Source organism: Cryptomeria japonica, chromosome 4 (assembly GCF_030272615.1).
Source record: "Cryptomeria japonica chromosome 4, Sugi_1.0, whole genome shotgun sequence".
NCBI lineage: Eukaryota > Viridiplantae > Streptophyta > Pinopsida > Cupressales > Cupressaceae > Cryptomeria > Cryptomeria japonica.
The window spans coordinates 406,115,711-406,129,256 of record NC_081408.1 but is presented as its reverse complement, the minus strand read 5'-3'; the positions used below and the strand labels follow the sequence as shown (position 1 = coordinate 406,129,256).

At 44.6% G+C, this 13,546-nt stretch overlaps 1 protein-coding gene across 1 annotated transcript in view; it reads left to right on the top strand.

Moving 5' to 3' along the window:
* The window catches only part of LOC131074696 (peptidyl-prolyl cis-trans isomerase PASTICCINO1), a 252,308-nt gene that overhangs the window by 25,326 nt on the left and 213,436 nt on the right, over nucleotides 1–13,546 (top strand). Inside the window, exon 4 of the mRNA XM_058011384.2 lies at nucleotides 2,353–2,450. Coding sequence (XP_057867367.2) covers nucleotides 2,353–2,450 — 98 coding nt within the window. The remainder of the gene's footprint in view (nucleotides 1–2,352; nucleotides 2,451–13,546) is intronic.

Sequence of the window (13,546 nt, the reverse complement as noted above, 5' to 3'; positions counted from 1 at the left end):
TTCTTAATTTAGAACGTTGCCTTGTAAACTCTTTATATACGGTGGATTGACCTTTTGCAGCTTGAAGTCAACCTTTCTATTTGAAAACTTATTGCTCAAATAATCAGGTGGATTGACCTGCACCACTGTGGAGTTGGCAAAATTAGCTTTTATTTGAGGCCCAAGTTACGCTCCGTCGAAGAAAAATGCCTATTTTGAAGCTCAAAATGAGCATCAAACAATATGAATGTTTTAAAAAAAAAACTAAATGCAATGTCCGCTTATGTATATTCTTAGGAATTAGGGAACTATCACATACAAATAAACTGCAAGAGACTTCTTTCTATAAAAATTCAATTGCAAGAGACTTCTTTCCAATAAAAGACTCTAAAAAAGATAACTGATACCACTTAGTATAAAAATAATATATAAGGATCTGCTTATAAATGTTATCCTTAGGATTTACAATTGATACCACTTATAATATGATGTTATATGATATAATACTTACCAATATGATAGAGTATCACTGCTATCTCTGATATATTGATGGGATTTATGCAAGATGATCTTGGCTATATATCTGATCTGCACTTCTGCTATAACAATATGAAGTGTGCAATCAATGTTGCTGATAGCTGTCTCTGATATGACACTAAGGAATAGGCTAAATTGTGCTTCTATCACTTATAGCGATGATATATCTTGCTCCAAGAGCAATCCAATACCAGATGTAGATGCAAATAAAAGACAATTCCATGGTTTTATACAAATCGGTTTATTATGCAAATTGCCTTTCATAATTAATTGTTTAATTACTGCCTTCCATGGTTAATTATTATTTGTTATCTCTTGTCTAATTGATATTCATTGGTTTCTTCACTTGTTGTTAACTTAATCATCCTTGATTGATCCTTAATTGATCCTTCTTATGCAGTGATAATATATTTTCTTCTTGTTTGATATGATCAATCCAAAGCAACATTAAGAGAACTTTAAGTGATGCTTATGATATACATTGATATGCTTGCTGGTAGTAACATAGTGACTTATTGCAGATTGATTTGCTTAGCAAGTCAATGGTAAACGATGCTTGATTATTCTCTCTGTGTTATCTTCTCTTCACAGTGATAATACTGACGGGTGCTTATGATGTCTTCCTTTGTCTGATAGTGATATCGATGAGGATTTGTCTTTATTTATGATTGATGAATATAAGAGTTCCTCAGAATTTTCGCTATGATATGTACACTTCTGTGTGGTATCCGTATTATGATCCATGAGTATTGCTATATCCATGCTATCAGACTCCCTTCATTTTGTCTTGGTGCTCAATAGGGAAATCGTGAAGTCTTATGAATAAGACATTTTCATTGATAATACTTTGGTGTCACTGGTTTTATTGCAAAACTACCTATTTGAACTTCTAATTGCTGTTTATAAATTGTCTACTAACTACTTGGGAGTTGTCAAGGTCTGCCACTCCTTGATCATATATATTTATATTGCTGGTTTGATATTTGGTAATGGATGGGGACATCACACTTACATATCAGCAATACACCAAAAAGACAAACAGAAACTTCAATCTTGGCATTCATGCAAACTGTTTGACAAACTGCTCAGAGGGTAAAAGTGCCAAAAATCAGTGCAGAACAGGGTAGGCCATTACATCAGTGTTTGGATTGTGACTGAACACAATCTGACAAATCAAGATTCAAACACAGCTAGGATCACATTGTAGAAGTAAATTTCAAGACTTAGTTCTGGTTAATTTAACTTGATTACAGGTTAGATTATAGGGATGCCAAAGACTTCACTTCAAGAAACCATTTCTAATAATCATGCATCAGTTTCCCTAATATTAGTGGTTTTTCTATGTTCAGTGTTGGACTATGGATAACATCAAGGTCCAAACACAACTTGAATCACATTTACCTCTAAAATTTCAAGACCTAGTTGTAGTTTTGTGTAACATCCTTATATTTTGGGTAGTTGTTTGAATTTTGAATTAAAGCTAATTGACCCAAGGTTCCCTTTCTGCTATTGAGTATGAAGTCATCTTCAGCAGAATCATGGTTAATTAATGTGATTCTATCTTAACCTTCATGGTATGTGAAGGGGTTTATTTTGTTCAATGTAGCAAGTTTTTCAGTCAAACACCTTGTTTTGTATTGTTTTACTTTTCTTCTGTCATAAATAGCTATTTGTTCTTATTATATATAGTTCTATAATCTACATAATTTTTGGAACAGCATTCTTGAAATTAATTTGTTTTTGGACTTGTATTTATAATTCCTATAAAGACTTGTTTGCTTTAATTTCTCTTATTCTTATAAGATTTATTGGAAAATTTTCTTTGGAGCACAACAGGTCGTGGCTTTCCAAAAAGGTTGGTTTTGGGGAAGAGCAAAATGATTTGTGGCTGGGAAGAGGGCATACCTTCAATGCTGAAGGGCGAGGTTGCCATGGTGAGTTCTATTGTGCATTTTGTGAGTCTAGAGCATAGTTGCCATAAACTACAATGAAATTAGGTGTAAGCTTGATATTATAAGATTTGTAAGATAAAATTGAGGTTTAATAGGGTTAAAATAATTCTTGTTTAAATTATTTGGTCTTAAGAAAACTCTATGCATCTTTATGATTATTTTTTAGTTTTGAATTGAATGCAGAATACATAAATCATAGCTTATGATTCCCAAAAATTTCTAAAAATTAAGTGTGTTTACTCCCTGCAGCGAGTTGTTCCAGTTCACGGAATAAACAGTAAATGCATATAGAACATCTAACCAGCAATTACAATTATATCCAGAGCATTGATTATGTAACAGTCACAATAATATGGCAAAAACATATATCCTTTATTGCATTTCAAAAATGTTCTGTACATCAACATTATTGTCGGGGTTCCCCTACATGGCAATATTTACTATTTGGTGGTCGGCCGAGGTACCAACTGTCATAACTGACACGGGAACCCACACGGCCGACTCCAAACATAACAAAAATGACATAACAATAACTTAAATGTTTTATTGCTAATTACGGCCTAACATCAGCCCTCCCAAAAAAGAAGTCGTCTTCCAGACGACAAACAAATGGAAGCTGATGGAAGCAACTGAAACTAATGTGGAGAGGGATGAGAGGGCGTCCTTGGAAGTACAGATGACTGAGATGTGCCCGCTCGCTGGAGACGCTGTGTGGCTGCCAGTTCCCGCTCTCGTGCCAATTTAACCACATGAGCAGCCTCAACAATCTTGTTGCGGGCTCTCTGAAGTTCCTGCCCCTGCTCCTGCAACTGCTGCTCTTTCTCGGCGAGTCTAGCCTCCAATCCTGCCACCTTAGCTGCCAGCTCATCCTTCGCCTTGCCACTCACTTCCAACTCCTGAACGTTCTTGGCAACTGTCTCCTCCAACGCGGTAATCCGAGAGTGCTCCTGAGCTAATTGTGTCTGACTCTGCTGAATGTGGTGGGCCAATGTTTTCCTGACACCCTCGGCTTCCTGCACTGCCTAATCCCGCTGGGCCTTCATGGCTTCCATCCTCACCACTGCCGTCCTCCGATATTTCAAGACTAGGGCCTGAAAGGCCGTCTCCATTCCACACATAGAACCATAAATCCCAATCTCCTCTGTCACAATCATATTCCTCATCCAAGCATCAGTCATCTCAGGGGTCTCTAACTTTGGCCATCCTTTGGCTGTGAAACATCAAAAGAATTCCCCCTCATAATCCTCCTTGACAAAGGACAAAAGGCGCTCGGCCACTTGAGCTATCCTCGGATCATGTCCACCTTCCACACCTTTCACAATGTGGCCGACGTCACTCAGGAACTTCACCATTCCCTCCAACTGGGACGCACATCTCTACATAGTGCCAAATGGGTTTGCGGGGTCGGGCTTCTTCAACCGAAGTATTAGTTCCTCTGTGTGAGGAGAGTATGATTCCCCCCCTCCTTCCTGAACTCCTCGGTGCAATGTATGCTCCCCAGTTGTCCCATGAGTCTGGAGATCCCTCCCTCCGTCAGATTCCACACCACCAATCTGCAGATTGCTAGTATCAAGTTCTCCATACCCGCCAGGTGACGGCGACAACTTTGGCAATTTCTCCACTCGTACTTCGAGGGTCTCCAACAGCCAAGAGTCGATTGTCTGCTCCTGGTGGTCAGCATGGGTGGGACTCAACTGTGGAACGACCTCCTCCCGTCTAGAGGTCACCCTAGGTGGTGGTGGCGGTGATGCCTCTATGTCCACCACATCAATCACCGGGGCTGGTCATCCTTCGTCTGCTCAACCACATATGGTTTGTCAAGAGGATTCTCGGTCACCATCACTTCCATGGCCATGCTACTGTCTCCTACCCCTTCTGTCACATCCTCGGCCATTGGATTATCACCACCTCCCGTTCCAACCTCGTCTGGTAGTCGACCTGCGGCTGGAACCAAGCGAAAAGTGTCATCATCTCCACTCTCTTCATTTGATGAGGATGCCTCCACGACATCTTCACTATCCTTGCTGCCTGCACTGGGAGATTGCCCCACATTTTGCCATCATCTTTTCCTCTGTGGTTCCCCGATGGTTGTCATGATGTCCAGATGCGTCCAATAAAAGATGGGGGGTTTATATGGCTCTAGTCTGGCTAACGGTTGCAAGTCACCCCTCTTCTCTGGGGGCACTCCTGTACGAACAACATCCAAAAACATGGCAATGGCATGGTGTAACATATAAAAAACCTTGTGCTGCAGCCCTAGACATTCGCGGATGCACTCAGAAAGGAATGACGCCCAATTGAAGACCGTGCCATTTTGCAGCCCGTTCATCAAGTACAACATCCACACGACGATGTCTGACCCCCGACTTGCTCCTGTCAGTCTGCTTTTGATGATGCCCATGATACATCGCCATTTCGCATTCGCCAGAAATGTTCGCTTCACATCGCGGCTACTGCCAGATTTCCATATACTATCCTGTTCATCTTGTGTCAGGTCCCCTCGACAAACCAATTGAACCAATTTCTGCTTTTGTTCCAATGTCATCTTCCTCTTGATGACAGGGCTGCCTTGGTTCGGAATCCCAAAAATTCTGGCAAACTCGGCGGCGAAATAAGAAATGGTGAGATGACATCCCCCATATTGTATCATGGACCTGTGTATATGCCTATGATATCTTGCTACCATTCCCTTCAGTACATGCTCAAATTTCTTGATGTTGAAGACAGGCATGGTCAGAATGTGGTCGACCCCTGCTCTCTTCAAATTCATTTTAATAATGTTGGTGTCGTTCGTCTCCTCCCACCATGCCTTGCAGTCGCTATCATTCAACCCCTCCCATGTCAAAGACTGTACAGTCATGGGCTCATCTCTCTGCACACACGCCTGCACCTTCTTCCCTTTGTTGCTTTTTGGTGTGGCCATGTTCCCTACGAAAATGACTGTGCCTTTGTCGCTGGGGTTTCCAAAACTCATCCTCGACATACCTGGATCAATTTTTATATGTTGCAATTCCTATGTCAATTCTCTCGCTGAATCTACAATGTTGTTGTCAAAACTGTTACCCCAACTGTTCCCGCAGTTACGTGAATTCTGCCAGCTGTCTTCGGCGTACAGGAATTTTTCTTGTCCCCTCCAGCCGTGCCAACCGTACGCATTTAGTGTGTACGAATTTTTGGTGCCGAAACTATTTTCTATTCAAAGCTCGCCAAATTCCTCCTTGTACCTACTGTACGGATTTTCTCCCCTCTCACTGTACGAAATCCCTTCAGCCAACCTCATACGGATTGTTGCGAATCTTCTACTGACCAGGGCTGTACGGATTTCACTCAATTCCGTACGGATTTCTGCAATTCGTCTTCTCACCTCCTGGCGTCTAATTTGTATAGTTGTACGGATTTGATGGCCGCCCAAAGACTCCGTACTGACCCTCACCTCCTGCTTCTGTACGAATGCTGTATGACCCGCCACCTCCTCCTTCCTGGCTTTCGTCTGTACGGATTTTTTTGGTACTCCTCTGCCAATTCCATACAATCATCGTACGAATCTCGTTCGACGCTCTGATTTTTGCCCTTGTACGGATTTCCCGCCGTGTTGTTCCTGTCCGCTGCAATGGCCGTACTAAACCCGTACGGGTGTCCCAGTGTGCCAAATTCCATACGGGAATTATCGTACAGATTTTTCATCATGTATTCTTCCATAGCTGTCTTTTCCGTATGGAATCCGTACGGTTGCTCTCCCGATCGTGATGATTCTGGTTGTACGGATCCGTACGATCCTGTCTTCTTTAGTTGTACGACCCCCCATAGATTCAACTCCTCCAGTAATTCGTACTGCACTTTGCTGTCAAGATTTTTCCACTTGCCTAATGTGCTTAAAATGGTTAGGTAGAAGAATTTATACAGCTTCTTTACTTTTAGGGTTAGGGCAAATTCCAATAATTTTTTATAAAATAATCTTTTTTCACCATATTCAATTTTTCTCTTGTTAACTTTATAATAATCGCCCTTTGTTTCAATTTTTCAATTTTCCCCAACTCATTCTTTTTAATTTTTAATACTTGCCTTATGTTTTCCTTCTTTAATATTTTCCTTTTAAAATGCTCTTTTAATTTCCTAACTTGGCAAGAATATTTGAATTTTAGCCTCCATACCTTTAATTGGCCACAGTACCGGGCAACTTGTTTCGACCGGCTACTTATTTTATTGCTTTTCTGTGCCCTTGAATGTATCTCCTTTTCCTCCGTGGCTCGTACTGTCTTTTTTGGTTTACGCAACTTGGCTTTCCTCACCCGACATTTCACCCTTTTCCTCAGTGTTATTTCATTGCAATTTCCTTCCTTCCTTATCTTCTTGCTCGGTCCTCCGTCGGCATCATCCCCATTGCACAGGTCTTGCACTTTCCTTTTCACTCCTGTGGGATCTCCCTGAGGTCTTACTTTGATCTCCGAGTCATGCAGCCATGCACATACATGCAGTAGTCTCCTATAACACTCCTTGGGACAACACGTGCCCACATATTCCAGGTCCCATATTTTATCTACCAATGGTGCTGGCCCTACCCCTTTATAGCTTCCATCTATGTATCGACCTCCATACTGTTCGTACCATGTCACTTTTTCGTCATCGACTTGTGGTGGGCTCGCAGGGTTAGGGATCACCCGGTAAAATGTATTGGGGCCGGCTTCCTGCTCGCCATGTTGTAGCGCTATCACAAACAGATCTTCGGCTTTTAGTACCATTTTCAGACATGGTCCCAAGGTTGCACTGTACTCCTCCAAGTCTATCTCCTCCAGGTCGATTGACTCCTCTATCTTCTCGGTGACTTCCGCCTTCCGTTTTGCCTCCGCTTCCTCGTCAATGTAGTATGCAATATAGCCTTCGTTGAGACCTTTCTACGGAGCCCTCTTTCTCCAGTGTCCCGTGATCCTTATCCATGTTGCCGGATCACCAAAATAGGCATTTGTCAAGTGCTTGTGAATTCTAGGCACCGCGATGCCTTCAACTTGCTTCGGTACAAGTTGCTCTTCTATGAACATAAGCGGCTTAGCCCAATCTTCGTCATGTCTGTAAGGTTCTGCAGCGACCACGGGGTCCTCCTCTACGTCTTTGCTTCTTCCAATGGTCTAGTTTCCTTTTGTGGCATATCCCAACATGTTGATTGATAGGATTGGTTTATCACGTTCCCAATACAGTTTCAATTTCGAGCTATTGACAGGGTCGCGAATTGGATTATCATCCAGGGTAGACAGTTTCATTGCTCCATTCTTCCCCACTTCCTTGATCTTATAGGGCCCCAACCAACGAACTTTGAACTTCCCAGGACGAAGTTCGTTGCGACCGTTATACTTGAGGACCAATTGTCCGGGACAAAAGTTTGCCCGTCGGAGATGTTTGTCGTGCCAGTACTTCCGCTGACATTGGGCCACTTTCGTCACCCATTGTGCCATCATCCGACGTTCATCTAGCTTGGTGAGGTTCATAAATCAAGCATGCAAACTCTCCTCATCTCCCAACCGGTTATCAACAACAATCCGTAGGCTTGGTACTATGTACTCTGCCAGTACCACCGCCTCTTGGCAGTACATGAGCTAGAATGGTGTATGGCCCATGGTCACCTTGTATGTGGTACGGTACATCCATAATACTGCTGGCAGTCGTTCCTCCCTATCCTCCCGTTCCACTGCATAGGATTCATAAATGATAGACACCAACACTTTATTTGTGGCTTCTGCCTGGCCATTCGCTCGGGGGCAGTACGAGCTTGAAAGGTTGTGAAAGATTTTAAACTTGGCCGTCATTGTCCGGATGACCTGGTTAACAAAGTGAACCCCTCTATCACTTGTGATTTGAGTTGGGATCTCGAACCTAGTCACAATTTGTTCGTACAAGAACCTCGCCGTACTTATGGCAATGGTCCGACAGAGCTCTAGCCTCGACCCACTTTGTTAGGTACTTCGTGGCTACCACAATGTACCGGCATCTATGCATATTGCTCAGCTTGAGAGGTCCTACAAAATCCAATCCCCATCTTTCAAACAGTTCCTGTGGCTGGGAGGGGAACAGGGGCATGAAGTCCCGTTTAAGAGGCTTCCCCATACGCTGGCATGTGTCACATCCGACCACCCATTCCTGTGCATTAGTGTGCAAGGTCGACCACCGCAGTCTTGCCAACAAAACCTTATGTGCGGTAGCATCAGGCCCCATGTGGCCCCTGACCAATCTGTCATGAGCTTCCTTTAGTACACGGCGGAACTTCTGCACTAAGTACACCATCCCAAGAGCCTCACTCTCTATCATACTATAGTTCCGTTTGGCCTTGGAGAGCAGATGGCTAGTGAAAAAAATAGGGTGGTCCAACCCTTGTATGCCTACTTGTGCTAGAGTGGCACCGATGGCGAAGTTGGAGGCGTCCACGTGGACATGGAACTCCTTGTCCCAATCAGGGTATGCGAAGATTGGTGCACTCACCAATTGGGATTTTAATTCCTTGAATGATTCCTCCTGTTCTGCTCCCCACGTGAATGGTTCACCTTTTCTTGTCAACTTATCTAGAGGGCACAACACCTGTGCAAAACTTCTGATAAATCTCCTATAATAGCCAACATGTCCTAGGAAGGATTTTACCCCCGTGACATCCATTAGACTCTCCATGTTTACAATTACCAATACCTTGTCGGGGTCCGTCTTCAGCCCTTCCTTGCACACAATGTGCCCTAACAGCTTACCCTGCGGTACCATGAATCGACACTTCTTGGGATTCAGGGCCAGCCGGGCCCACCTACACCTCTCCATGCACTCCCTGAGTGCGTTCAAATGAGTTTCTTGCTTGTTGCAAATAGACCAATCATCCAAAAATGCCTTGAAGCTTCCAACCGACATCCCGTCAAAGATGTGCAATATAATCCACTGGAAGGTGGCTGGAGCATTACACAGTCTGAGCGACATGCGATTGTATGCATATACTCCATCCTCCACTATAAATGTTGTTTTCAGTTTATCTTCTTCGGCAATGCTAATCTAGTTGTATCCAGAAAATCCATCTAGGAATGAGTAAATCTCGTGGCCTGTTACCTCCTCCAAAATGCTGTCGGTGAACGGAATTGGGAACGGATCCTTTATAGTAACGGCATTCAAGCATCGAAAGTCCACACATATCCTGATCTGATTTGCTTCCTTCTTTAGGGAGATGACAATTGGCGATACCCAGTCGCTAGTTTCTACCTTAAAGATGATTCTGGCCTCCAACATCTTCTCAATTTCTTCATTTACCTTTGCTGCATAGTTCTTATTCATTCTGTGTGGCCTCCTTCGTACGAGTTGGGCACCTGGTACGAGAGGTATTCTATGTCCACACAGTTCCGGGGGTATCCCTTTCAGGTCCTTGTACATCCACGCTAACACATCCTTGTACTCCAGGAAAATTTTAAATGCCGCCGCTTTCAGCACGGGGTTCCAATCGTCCTTGACTAGGATTACCTTCGGATCGGCCTCATTCCCCAAATTCACTTTCTTCACATTGGACTCCTCGTACTTGATGACTTTGTCCCGTTCGAACCGGTGTGCGGGTGTATCAGCCACTCCCCATACTCTGGAGGAAAAGTTGCATCTTCCGTACTTGCACTTGATTTCTCGATCTCGCAGATCTGCAACATGTGGCAATCGGGGTGAAATACTTCATAGTCTTCCATCTTCCAATGGAAGAGCCAGGCGAGGGAACTTGTTTCATCCTCTAAGCATCCCTCCAGTTCCAAAGCCCCCTCATCATCGGGTTCCATCCTTTTCTGGCCGTTCTATGAGCCCCATTCCCAATTGTGCGAGTCATCTGAGTTCGAATCAGACGACGCCAATTCCTCGCTTACGACTTGATTCCTTAAGTCGATCATGTACTTTCGGCCTTCACTCTCGATGGAGAGTTTTTCTTCCAGTTGTGGTTCGCCTTCGCCATAATCAGCCAACCCCTTCTTAGAAGGGCGTCGTAGGCCGCCTTCTCCAACGGTATGACCACGAAGTCAAGGAAGAAGTGCTGGGTACCGACAACAACTTTTTGTGCCATGAGTGTCCCTAGGGGCTTGATTCCATGTTGGTCGGCACTGACCAGGTGGAATGTTGGTGGTTAGAGAGTTGGCTTACCCAAACCCCTCCATGTCTCCTCCGGTAACATGTTCACTCCGGAGCCATCGTCAACAATGTTGTTCGTCAATTTCTGTCCCATTATCTCCATCTCGGCCACGGTCGACTTCTGACCAATGCTTACGTTGAGCAGCATGGGGTCTATAGTAGATGTACTAGGTAATTTTGTTGCTGCCATGGGGTCTGTGCCAGATGGTTTTGCTGCCATCTGACAGTGTTCCTGGTTGGCAATGTTGTCACCAACTATGTTTGTAAGAGCCATCTTCAATTGTGGCATTGTTTGCAGAAGGTCAGACATGTGTATGGGTATGGTGTTTTGCAACATTTGTTTGATGATAGTTTTCTCGGAGTCTGACCGGAGTGGGGTACTGGCAATATTGTGTGAGGCCCTACGTTCTTCCGCCATCGCGTGTTCCACATCGGCCTTTGCTTCCTGGAGTCTCTCCTTCTCCATACAGGGATCGGGGTACACCGCCTTCTTACTTTGCAATCTTGTGATTGCCATTACCTCCTTGTCTTGCTCCTTCATGTCCAACATATTTACTCCCTTCTGTTTCGGGCAGTCACTGTCCTCATGATTTCTAGGACCACACCATTTGCACAACAAACCTTCACCATTGTTCTCGTTCTGACATTCCCGAGCAAAGTGGCCCCACTCATTACATTTCCGACATTGGATCATGGGCCGCCCTTTTGCATCATATTGAATTTTGCTCCTTGGCGTGTTATTATTGGAACGATTGTTCCTGTGCCGATTATTGCGGTATCCTCCTGGTGAAGCCTCCGAGCTTGCTCATTGTTTAGGTGGTGTGGCTGGTGGAGTAGCTTGCTCACCTTGAGTATAGAGCATTTGTGTGCTCCGTGTTTTTAAATTGTACGGGCATTCCTTGGTGGATGGCCTAGTACCTGACAGATGTCACAAAAAGCTTTCTTTGAACATGTTCCCTTCGTATGCCCTTTTGCCTTGCAATCGGTGCACTAGAGTTCTTTGCCGTCTCTGCCACTTTCTTTATCAGCCTTCAACTCCATCATTTGCAACATGTCCTTCCGAAGAGCTTGTACGATTTTGGACTCGCCGTTGCTACTTCCGTACGTATTGTCATCATCACTTGCGCTCCGTTTCCCCTTCGATGTTTTACTCTCGCTTTCAATATCCATCGCTCGGTTGTAAGCTTCATCATATGATGGTAGAGGGACCACCTTCATCTTCTGCCTGAGGGACAATACCAACCCTTCGACAAACCATCTCTTCTTCAGCCCATCTACCAGCTGGTTCTCCATTTTGTTCAATAGTTCCTTCAACCTTCGGTTATATGCCCGGACACTTTCACTTTTTCCCTGTTTGGTATTGTAAATCTCTACCACAATTTCATTGTCGTCACGTGGGAGTTTGAATTCCTCCGGGAAGGCCTTCTTCAAATTGTTCCATGACGTTTTATGTTGGGCATCAAGGTCCGTGTACTAGTCAATTGCTATCCCTCGAAGGGTGGCCGGAAATGCCTTCAACCAGTAATCCTGGTCGTCTTGGTTGTTTGCCTCCCAGATGATTATGCATGTCTTGCAGTGTCGTATGGGGTTCTTTGACTTGTCTCCCATGAATCTTGGAAGCTTCTATTTCTTTGGGGTGTGTGCCATTGTCTTCGTCTGGAGGGTTTTATGTGCCGCTTGGAAGGTATTATATGCCTGGAAGGAACCGTACACGTTTGACTGGATCAGACCGTATTGCTCCATCCACGAGCCTTCTACGGGTCCTCCGCGCTTTGGTCACCTTCACTCCTATACTCCCTCCTTCACGGGGTTTCTGGGTCTGACCCTCCTATTTTTGAGTATTCCTTGAGGGACAAATTCCAATTCGGTACAGGTTATTCTCAAAGAGTTCGGCGACCTCACCCTGCAAGTCCCATACAACCCCTTCGTCGCGGTCGGAGTGCTCTGATGGATTGCTCTCGGACTGAGTTCTAGACTCTTCACTAGACATCAAGTGAGTGGCCTGGTCGGCGAGATCGTCCTCCGCTACGTCCGACAGTGGTAGGTTGCTCGCAACCTCTACCAACTGGTTCCATGTACGCAGTTTCTGCCTCTCCTGACTCCGGCTCCGACTCACGCTTCGACTCTTGCTCTGCCTTTCCGGACTCTCCAAGCCTTCAGTAATCTTCCTCAGTCGATGTCTCCACTCGTTTTGTTCTCTGATACGTAGGGATCTTCGTACCGACCCCTTGCCTACTCCTCCGTTGGTGTCACACTGTCGGTCTTTGTTGATATGTAGGGGCATTAATTGCCAGGGGTACGACGTCTGCTCATATCCCTCTCTTCCTCTTCCCTACGGCTCCTTTCTTCGTACTGCTCCAGGATTTGCTGCCGACGACGTTCCCGACTGATTTCTTCCCTCTGCTCTTGCCGTTCAATGAGGTTCCGTGCTAGCAGTCTAGGAAGGCTCCCCAAAATATCAAACACGACAGAATTTACTGTGAGTTCCTCATGTACCGTGCCCTTAGGGACTGCTCTCTCCCGAGCTTCCCTCTGCATGTACAGAGTGACGGAAACGTCCCACAGTTCCACTAAATCCGCCGTCAGTTGATCCTCCCTACCTTCCGCCTGCGTGGGCTCTTCGTGTGTGTCACCTTTAGTGACTATTAACTGCTGTTGAAATGGTCGGCCCATTAGTGGTTACCGCTTGCCGCCATATTGATCTCCGGAGTTCGAATCGGCAACGGCGCCAAAATGTTTACTCCCTACAATGAGTTGTTCCAGTTCACGGAATAAACAATAAATGCATACAAAACATCTAACCAACAATTACAATTATATCCAGAGCATTGATTAAGTAACGGTCACAATAATATGGCAAAAAAATATATTCTTTATTGCATTCCAAAAATGTTCAGTACATCAACATTATTGCCGGGGTTCCCCTACATGGCAATATATACTATCTGGCAGTTGGCCGA